Raw genomic sequence first — 10,681 nt, 5'->3', positions numbered from 1 at the left:
CATGTACAGGTACACACCTACTCCCCAGCCACTGCACGCCACAGGCCATCCTGCGGTCAGGGTTTTAGTCTTCTGGGACCACTTCCACTGTCCTGTAAGATCTGGCTTTCTGGCTGGTTTACATCTTAAATGTGCTGGGATGTGTTCTGGACCAGGAGGAGTGTTGCCTTCTGCTCTCTAACCTTCTAGAAGGTGTCACCCCATCCCACCCCCACCCCTCTAGAAACACTCTCAGCTGTTTGTGGGTACCCCTATGGCAGTTCCATCCCTAATGTGGTACTGTGATTTCCCTGTTGTCTGTCACTCAGAGGACCCTGCAGGCCCCTTGTCATTTGTGTGCTCAGCATAGGGACCAGCTCCCAGAGGACAATCAGACCTGTTTGTTCAAAATAAAATAAAATAAAATAAAATATAAAATAAGATAAAAGCTGGGGGTGGGGGGAGCCCGGCTGAAATATTAAAGAGCACGTTCGTTCTTAGGTTCACAGTCTCTTCCCAAGAGGCCTAGGAACCTAGATTCGCTCAGCACCACCAACACACAAAGCATCCTTCTGGGTACAGTGGGGGTGAGACTGTCCCTGTCCTTGTAGCCTGACAATGTAGATGACAGATTTGTTCACGGACAACAAATCCAGGAAGAAAAGTGAGCTGAGAATCACATTGGGAGTGTGTATGTGTGTATGTGTGTGTGTGTGTGTGTGTAGTGTGTGTGCCTGCATTGGGATCAAACCCATAGACTCACATATAACATGTGAATGCTCACATATAACATAGACCCACATATAACATGTGAATGCTCACATATAACATAGACCCACATATAACATGTGAATGCTCACATATAACATAGACTCACATATAACACGTGAATGCTCACATATAACATAGACTCACAACATGTGAATGCTCTGTCACTGACTCATGTCCCTTGTCCCTGTCATCTTTTAATAGGATTGGGAATAGGACTCAGTACAATAGTGTTCACCTAGCAGGCTGAGTTCCTTGGGCTGTTTCTCCAGTAACTACCAGCACACACATGTCTCTCTCTCTCTCTCTCTCTCTCTCTCTCTCTCTCTCTCTCTGTGTGTGTGTGTGTGTGTGTGTGTGTGTGTGTTTCTTTTACTCTTCTTTCATGTATATAGAAACATAGGACCAGTCTGGCCTGGAATCCAAGTGACCTGAGGTTTCTTGCAAAATGCTTAAGATTTATCAAGTGTGCTGAGGTTACCTCTATAGACAACACCATCGAAGTTCCAGGAAAACTGTACAGCTGTGAAAAGCTGTATCAATAAACCACCCACATCTGTGACACAATCTTTTAGAGAACTGTAAGATGTGACCACGTTGATTAGCTATATGATAAAGGGATGTCTACTGCATTCGCATAACCTGTGTTAATTCTTAGCAAACATAAGAGTCCCACGTTAGTAAACACTGGAGGGCGTAGTGAGCTCCTGGCTTTATGATAAGCAGAAAAACTCAGGTATGATACCGGGTCAGTGCATGCTGGCAGGTGGTGACCTTTTGCCTGGAAGCCTCCTGTGGAGAGAGCTTTGAGCTATCAATGGGGCACTTTCCCAGCTGGTAAATGACAGTTTCAGACAGTTTCAGATCGGGAGTAGCAGAAAAACCTGAAGGGTGGGTGGGAGGATGAGCAAGGACTGACTAGACAGGAAGGAAGAAGAAAGGGCAGAGATGAATGACCCAGATGCCCTTCAGGTACCTGGGCTAGAGTTCGGCCAGCCAGTGACTGCACACTGGGACAAGCCAGATCCCCATTTATGTGTGTATCATTTAAAAAATAATAATAAAAAAAGACTGTACCTGTTCCACCACAGGGGCAGAAGTGGAGAGCGGGATTCTATTCTGAACGAGCCCCACGCGCACGATCTGGGGGCATCTCTGCTGCTCCTTGGCTGCCCCAAAGGCGTACCCCTTCAGTTCAAAGTTTCTTTCCGAGGCAGCTTTTAAAGCTTCTCTGGGCAGATCGAGATTCCTGAAAGGCAGCAGAGAAAAAGAAAGACATTTCAAAGAGTCCTGATATACTGAAACCCCGCCACGGGGGTGGGGGTGGGGGAACAGACCATGTGAGGAGCCCTGGGTCAGACCCTACACTGAAAAGAAAAATCCCCCTACCTCTTTGTAGTTGTTTATCAGGTTAAAAAGAGTTATACGGTATCTTGTTTGAAAAGCTTCCAGTACAGGACCCAGAGACCTGCAGAGTCGTGAGGTTGGCATGTGAACGGACATTTCACAGATACTAAAACTGGGAGGCTCCAGCACGGAGGAGGTCTGACTAGGCCCAGGCAAAGGCAGGCAGTATTCCAAATCAAGAGGCTAGGGTTTGGAGTTACAGAGGATCAGGGCAAAGACTGAAGTTCCAATGGCCAGCACAGACAGGAAGGAATCGGCTCTAAAAATGTTTTTGAACCAGGATCAGAGGGCTGTGTGGATCCTAGGGTTTGGGCCAGCCTGTACTACCAGAGAAGGGGCAGGGGGCTCAGGAGACAGGCTGGATGGAGCCCAGGAACTGCTAGAAAAAGTGAGGCTCTGTATTCATTCACACACCCCCCCCAGGAAGCTGAGTTTCAAGTAGTCTGCCCAGAGATTTGTTCTTGTATAGTTTCATGCCCGATGCTGGGTGGGTGCTGGGTGGGTTTGCAAGGGTGCAAGTGTAAATGTTTACCCACCTTTGTGGTCCATCACTAACTGCTAGAGGATTATTTATTTTCTACTACAGAGACCAAGGGTCAGGTAGCAAATACCTCTTGATGCCCATTGCATGTCCAAGGCTGGGGTGAAACCCCAGGGGCATAGTTCATGGCCCAGGGCCAGGAAGGGCTTACCATCTAAAGGCAAAGTGATTATGAAATACCAAGAACACATAAAAAAAAAAATAACCTGACAGGCATTACCTAATAATAATATTTCTCTCCTACTTTAAGTCACTCTCTTAAAGACATTTCTTTCAAAAATCACAGCCCTGTCAGTCCAAGCCCCCCTGTCTCCACCCCCTGCCAGGAGCTTTCATGACAGCTGTGAGCTGGGTTCCGCCCCTGACAATCAGCCTGCTTTTCAAGTAGTCAAAGCTCTCTTTCCTCTGGTGGATTAGAAATAGCTGCTGTGCCCACACCTGGCCTCCCCTCATGGTGATGCCTCAGAGAGTCTTCCTACCAGGGTGGGGGGTTGGCCTCTTGTGGGTCTAGTTCCTAGGAAATCTCTCTTGGTGAGAACAATCCCACATCTTCCCGGGAGCTACACACTTAGGACTTCTGAAGGTGACATAGGGAGAAAAAAATAAGAAAGGCTTTGTGTGTTGGGTTTCCCAAAGGCTATGGGCTCGGGAGTCAGGCTGCCCTTCCAGAGCACCCTCTGGACTTAGCCCAGGAAGATGGAAGGCACAGCAAGCCAGGCTGCCTGGTGGGCATCTTTATCATCCCCCCCAGCTGTCTGCTGTCATTCAGGACCACCCGTTGTTCTAATCTCCCTTTCCTTCCAGAATTCCGAGTTCAGTGTTGCTCTCACCTCAGCCTGCTGAGAAACAGAGAGAGACCCTTGAGAATTCCCAGCTCTCTGCAGACACTCATTCTTTTAGGTCTGAGGGGAGTTGGATGGACCAGGCCACCTGTCTTTTGGCTGCGTGGTTTTGCATCTTCCTGATTTATTTTCCTGCATCTCTTTTTATGGTTACCACCTGTAAGATCTCTCTGTCATCCTGTTATTCCACGTTGTAAGTCCTCATTCCCTATGCTGCCTGAATTCAGGAGTTCCAACTCTATGCTCGCTCCAGGCGAGCATGTGAGTGTGGATCCCCTACAAACAGCATTAGCGCTATTAAAGTCCCGGATAATATGGCTTGCCTCTTGGCTGCACATCCACAAGAAGTCACCACGTATAAGTCCAAAAAAGGGGGGACCCCACTAGACTCTAAACCTACCAATGTCGCTCTGAATCTTCAGAGCCAATTAAGAAAATACATTTCCCTGAAGAGCAACCCACTTGCTGATATCAAAGCTAAAAATAAAACAAACAAAAAAGACAAAAAGGGAATGACAGGTACATAATGGAGGCATAGCCCAGGAAGGAACAGAATCCAGAAAATGAGCCTCAAGTGTACTCAGGTGTCTCATGGTGAATACAGCTATCTATCCCTGTAGTTTGGTGGTTCTCAACCTTCGTAATGTTGGGACCCTTTAATACAGTCCCTCATGCTGCGCTGACCCCAGCCAACTGTTATTTATGCTACTGCAGGAGACCTGAGGTAGGACCCAGGATCCACAGGTTGAGAACCACGGCCGTACTTGATTTCAGCTCCTCTGAAGAGTCTCAGCTCCCCTTTCCTCACCCCCAGCTTCGAGGAGAAAGGCTTGTTGCCGCTCATCCTGGCTCCACCACACAGTCCTGGGGCCCCCTCCTTAAGAGCATGGAGACAGACCTATCCTAAGGGGCTCTAGGCTTCTGCTTTCCCAGCTACCCCTCGGGCTGGAAACTTCATCTCTCTTCCTCTGGTGAGAACTTTAAATTGTTAAATTGAATACAAAGGAAACAGGTTTGTGGGGTGAGAAATCACAGCCTAAGGGGAAGAATATGACAAGTCTTCTTCAAGCTCTGGTTCCAAACCTCAAAGACAGCCCTCTGGGCCTCCTTCCAAAGAGATGCAGAAGTCACCAATGCAATGGCAGCTTCCTGAATTTCTTCTTCATTCTGCCTGCTTCACTCCCCAACCTAGAGGCACGCAGGTGGACACAATGACTTTTCTGTCAGCGAGGGACTGCATAGGTTACTTCAGTCCCCTATGACCATGGTGGCCCTGAAAAGTTCCTGTCACCTTGTGACATCCTAATTGTCATGATAGCCTAGTTATATATAACTGTGGTACATAACTGCAGTACATTATATAACTGTCTCTCTAATGTCCTAGGCAAAAATACGTGAACATGCCAGGGGTTGGGGGGGGGGGGGGTGGCACAAGTCTTTAATCCCAGCACTTGGGAAGCAGAGGCAGGTGATCTCTGTGAGTTCAAGGCCAGCCTGGTCTACAGAGTCAGTTCCAGGATAGCCAGGGCTCAGAGAAATCTTGTCTCAAACAAAACAAAACAAAACAAAACAAAACAAAAAACAAACAAAAGAGTGAGCAATAAATGTTTTAAGGGATTAGTGAATTTAATGAATGCTTCTTGGTTCTGTTCTCTGGGGATCTCGTCTGTCCAGTGTAGGCTGATTAGTGAATTTAATGAGTGCTTCTTGGTTCTGTTCTCTGAGGATCTCGTCTGTCCAGTGTAGGCTGGCAGTGCACACTCCTGTAGCTCTCTCGCTTACCAAATATTTCATAAACATTGTCGGTGTGTATTGGACATGGCAAGAAATCTGGGGCTAGGATGATTTGGAGAGCTAGCCATGTACAAGCTGGTCTCTGAAGAATGAAGAGGAGGAGTTTTTTAAAGTATTTTAAAGATAGAATAATTTCCTATCGTCAGTTGAAACTTCTTTTCACAGCCAAAGCTCACCCAATCGTAAGAACTAACCATGCACGAAGGTTCACACCTTAAGAGATAAAAGGTGAAAAGTTCATCAGGGAACAGAACCTAAGAGAAGAACGGGCAACTTGTTCAGCTATTGGGAGCCAAACCCCACAGGCCCTGACAGTCCCAGGTTAGCACAGGTTAGCCCCGTTAGGATTGTACCCTCCGTTACAATTCTGCCCTGCTCTGTGATTCTCCAAATGCTAATATAATCCCTCTCACCATAGTCCCTGACCTGGCCTCAGTCTTACCTAGAATGTGCACCAGTTACTTCTGTGGGAAACATTTCTTTCTTCATAAAGCCTCTCGATTTTACCTCTGTTGTCAACAAAATCATTCTATTCCGGGATAATGCACTTACTTTACCCTTAAAACAGAATAATTACCATCCCTAAAAATTGGGCTAAGATGTCCCTTGATTTTTTTTTTGTTTTTTGTTTGTTTTTTAATCTTCTTTGAGAATCTCAATTCTAACACTTCCCATGTGACTACTGTGTTGCTGCTGCTGTTTGGGGGGTTCGCATGGGGTTGTGGAAACCCAGGCCTCTGGCATGCCCGGCAGGTCGCTGAGCTACATCACCCACCCACATGACTGGCTGATCTTGTAAGTACAGTAGGAAGTGAGAGCATTTTAGAGTCATCTAGCCCCTCACAGATTATGGAGAGGTTTTTTGGGGGGTGGGGGTTGGCAAAATGCCAATGAAGTTCTACCATCCGCTTGCTGCAGTAGATTCAGTGAATCGGGCCTCCCTGCAGAAACTCTAAGGTTGCCAGGAACCAGTGATTGAATTAATGATCTTTGGCTGATCAAAGATCTAACACAAGGTCAGCGGCGTGTGGTCCAGAGAGCAAACAAGCTGGATGAGAGAATTGCCTGATACGCAGGCCAATATAAGCAAAAACTGGACAGAGGTTTAGCAAAGTCAGAGTTCACATTCTGTTCTAACAGCCTAGAAAACCCCTGTCAGGGTTTGAGCGAAGGACAAGGACACAACCCATTTAAAGACAACTTGCTGATTGCTCCAAAAAATAAAATAAAATAAAATAAAGACCAAGGGGGAGGGGTATTTTTCTCCAGATTTGTTATACCAGATGCCCACCTGGTGGGAAATGGGCAAAGGAACTTGTTCATCTATTAGGAGCCAAACCCCAGGGTTAAGGCCTCGCAATCCCAGGTTAGCACAGGTTAGCCCCAGTTAGCATTGTACCCTCCATTACAATTCTGCCCTGCTCTGTGATTCTCCAAATTAAAAAAAAAAAAAAATTAAATTAAATTAAATTTAAAAACCTGTTGAGCTTGGCCAGAGTGGGGAAAACTTGAGCTACCAATTCTCTTCTCTGGAAAGTCTGGAAGCTTCCTTAGTTAGTTTGATCCAGTATTCCTTTACCTCCAAGTTGCTCTAGGAAGGATGGTTCAGGGGGCCCTAGCTGCAGGCATTGGACAGACCCCCCAGGTAGGAAGCTGGGATCTGAGTCAAAACTAGTAGCTTAGGGAGGGGAGGAGTGTTGGAGTGGCCCCGAAGATAGCTTTAAGAGACAAATTCATTTTTGGTCCTATTTTGTTCTGCACAAGGTGGGCGATGACGGGGGAGGGGGGCAGCGAGGGGGGGGGGCGGTGTGATATAAGTACGGTTTGAAAGAGTCCCTCCCTAAGACCCTCATCACTCCTGATATGTGGCCTCTGTGAGCCCACAGGGTTCTTTGTCATTGTCCCCACAGAGTCGTTCCCATCCGAGAAACCCTCCCCTTGCTCCTCCAGCCCACATATGAGTGACACCAAAAGCCCCAAACTCAGCCTCTGGGTATCTGACCTAGTCTGCTTGCCATAGAGAATTCGCTTCACCTCGCCCAAATCGTCAGGCGGCAGATGCTTTTCCAGGCATTGCTCCAGAGACTGCCACTCAGGTCCCGCCATGGCCAGAGGCTAGTTGCAGGGTCTAATGTCCCTCGTGAATGGCCTGCCCTCTGCCTCCAGTTATGGGGAGGAGGCAGCAGCCTGGCAGTTCTCCAGAAGCACCGGATTTGGTACTCTGTGCGGAGGGTTCATATGCAGACAACACCCTCCTCACGCCTCTGAGGGCAGCCAATCCATGCTTAGGACATTCTTAGTAGATTCTTTCTATTGGCTCTCCATCTGGTGACCAGACTGGATCAATTGTCGGTCACCCCTGGAGGCTTTCCGTGACCCAGGTGTCGACTTCTTCCTCCCTCTTCTTTAGATCTTTGATGACCTTGGTCTTGGTCAGCAGAACAGTGCAGCAAACCTCGCTGACCCACAACTACACGGCGCTGCTGATGAGCAAGGAGCAATACTTTGGCATCTGAGTTATTTCTGGGGCCAGTCCAGAGTCCTGGCACTATGGCAACGCCAGGCCTTTGAGCCACAGACCACAGGAGTCAGGTGAAGCAAGCCTGGTTTCCCTGGAATCAGTACTGCTTGGGAATGGAATCCCGAGCAGGGTACTCTCTGTACTCGGATGCCACTTCCGGGTCTCCGCCTTTTGCGGTACGCATGCCCATATGCACGCTTTGCCAGCTGCATAGTGGAGAAAGACCCTCTTGCTATTCCCTGTAACCCACAGATGCCATATAGCTGGAGGGGCAGGGAAGCACTCCCAGACCCTGATTTAGTCCTGTGGCCTGGAGAGCTAACCTGCTACTAGGGTTGGGGGTCATTGCTTTATCTGTGAAATCGGAAGGCGGTGACTAATAGACATCCTTGCTGGAGTTTAGTTCAGTGGTAGAGCGTTCGCCTCCTGGCTTCAGGCCCCAGAGCTAGAAGGTGTGGCTTAAGATATTTATATTACGGCTTTGATGTTCTCTGACAGTTTCTAGTGTCTTCTTTTTCTAGAAGCTGAGCGATTTGTGTGGGAGATTTCACAAAGCACAACACAAAGACAGTAGAGATAAAGACATAGAGACAATTGGCACTCTGTGTGTGTAGGTCCCGCTGCTGCATGTTCAACCAACCTTGATCAAGAAGCTTCCTCCAAGGTGTGCCCATTTTGAAAACATATCTTTTCCCCTCCACATTATTCCCAAAATAATCCAACGTGTCAGCTGCTTATATAGCATTTTCATTGGACTAATCTTACTCTTTCTGAGGTATTACTCTATTATTGTGGTGAAGCACCATTACCAAAAGCGACCTGGGGAGGAAAGGGTTTATTTCACTCACAGCTCCATAGAACAGTTCATCATCATTGAGGGCAGGAACCTGGAGGCAGGAGCTGATGCAGAGGCCATGGAGGGGTGCTGCTTACTGGCTTGCTCCCTATGGCTTGCTCAGCCTGCTTTCTTACAGAAACCCATGACTACCAGCCTAGGGGTGGCTCCACCCATGGTGGGCTTTGCCCTCCCCCATCAACCATTCTTTAAGAAAATATCCTAGAGGCTTCTTGATAGCCTCTTCTTATGGGGGCATTTTCTTAATTGGGGTTCCCTCCTGTCAGATGACTTTAGCTTGTGCCACATTTGACATAGTTAGATATTATAAATAATCTAGAGACTGTTTAAAGTAGATGGTATAGTTTATCTGCAAACACTACAGTATGTTAAAGAAGGCATTCATGCTTCCAAGATTTGGGATCTCTCTCAGGGTCCCAGAACCAACCTTACATGGATATCTATCTACCTTTTAAACAATGTTAACTTTAGAGGCCAGGAAGATTGAACACAAATCTGTACTAAAACCTTTTCTTTTTGTAGAAGAAATTCATTTTTATTTTTTTTAAAAATGTATGTGTGTTTATGTGTTCATGATGTCACGTGTATGAAGGCGCCCCCAGAGTCTAGAAAAGGGTATCAGAACCCATGGATCTGGGAGTCATAGGCCTTTCTGAGCTACCGAATATGGTTGCTGAGACCCAGACTCTGGTCCTCTTGAAAAGCAGCAAATGTTAAAGCCTTGTCTGTCGTAAACTCAGACTTTGCCTCATTGAGAAACTTCGGCCCCAGCTGTGACGTCGTGATTCCTGCTTCATCTTAGTATCGGTCTCTGGTCTCCGGTAAGGACCTCATGGTCTGTCACAATCAACGCCTACCTCTCCTGCAGTTGACCACGACCGCTTACTAAGAAACAAATGTATGTATCTGTTACTGGCAACTACTTAATAAAATACGATTTGAAGTTGGAGAAAAGAAGGCTGAAAAAAAAAAAATCAACCCTCTCCAAAGTACAAGGTCGCTCACATCAAAGAAGGAGGCTCGGCATCCCTCAACACCAGCTTTTCTGTATATCCCTCACCAGTTTTTAATGGGTTTTCTTCCAGCCTCACCTGCAAAGCTAAAATCCGCCTTGTTAATGAGAAACACCTGTCTGCAGCAATGACAATGACTGAACACCTGAGGACTCCATCTGATCTGCTGCTTTCGGTTTTTTGGGAGTTTCCCTACTCAAGAGTGTTACTTTGTTAAGTGAATGGTTAAGAAATCTTTGTGTTCTGGATAGGGTAGAAACTTCATCTAGTCCGATGACAACCTTCCTGGTGCTTCCAAACCCTTTAATACAGTTCCTTATATTGTGGTGACCCTCAACCATAAAATGATTCCTGTTGCTACTTCGTAACTGTAACGTTGCTATTGTTAGGAATCGAACTGTGAATATCTGATAGGCAGGATATCTGATATGAAACCTTTGTGAGAGGGTCATTGAACACCCCCCCAGGGGTCAGGACCCATAGGTTGAGAACCACTGCCTAGAGGCATGGGAAACCTAGTACTTCACAGGATTCCCTCTTAGGGAACCTGATTGCTAACTGGGAGTGGCTTTAAGCACACACTCTTTCTAAAAGGAATGAAACCTGCAATGAATTAAAACATGAAAACTTTACAAAGGGTCAAAGGAAGCTTTCCTGGATTGGATAGGTCTGGAAAACACTCTTTACCCTACGTGAAGAGTAACATCTGATTAGAAAACAGATTAAAGCTGGATGGAGCCATAGTGGTCCAGCCTTGTAACCCTTGCAAGTAGGAGGAGGCTGAGGTGAGACGCTTGATACTTGGAGGCTAGCCTGGGATACATAGAGATACAGTCTCAAAATTATAAACAAACAAACACAAGTTAGCAAGAGTAATCTATTAGATAGCTCTTCCCTATTTTGCCTCTTTATTACTTCTTTATTTTTATTGGTTTTTAAAATTTTATACATATGGGTACC

The 10,681-nt window shown here is 46.6% G+C and overlaps 1 protein-coding gene across 1 annotated transcript in view; it reads right to left on the bottom strand.

Annotated features, from left to right (window-relative positions):
• Upb1 (beta-ureidopropionase 1) overlaps positions 1 to 7,547 on the bottom strand; it is a 31,590-nt gene extending 24,043 nt beyond the window's left edge. Inside the window, exons 1-2 of the mRNA XM_034524269.2 lie at positions 7,334 to 7,547; positions 1,825 to 1,996 (exon numbers count right to left, since the gene is read on the bottom strand). Coding sequence (XP_034380160.1) covers positions 1,825 to 1,996; positions 7,334 to 7,437 — 276 coding nt within the window. The 5' untranslated portion in view covers positions 7,438 to 7,547. The remainder of the gene's footprint in view (positions 1 to 1,824; positions 1,997 to 7,333) is intronic.
• Between the last annotated feature and the right edge of the window lie 3,134 nt (positions 7,548 to 10,681).

Source organism: Arvicanthis niloticus, chromosome 20 (assembly GCF_011762505.2).
Source record: "Arvicanthis niloticus isolate mArvNil1 chromosome 20, mArvNil1.pat.X, whole genome shotgun sequence".
Taxonomy (NCBI): domain Eukaryota; kingdom Metazoa; phylum Chordata; class Mammalia; order Rodentia; family Muridae; genus Arvicanthis; species Arvicanthis niloticus.
This window is presented reverse-complemented; position numbering and strand designations above follow the sequence as displayed.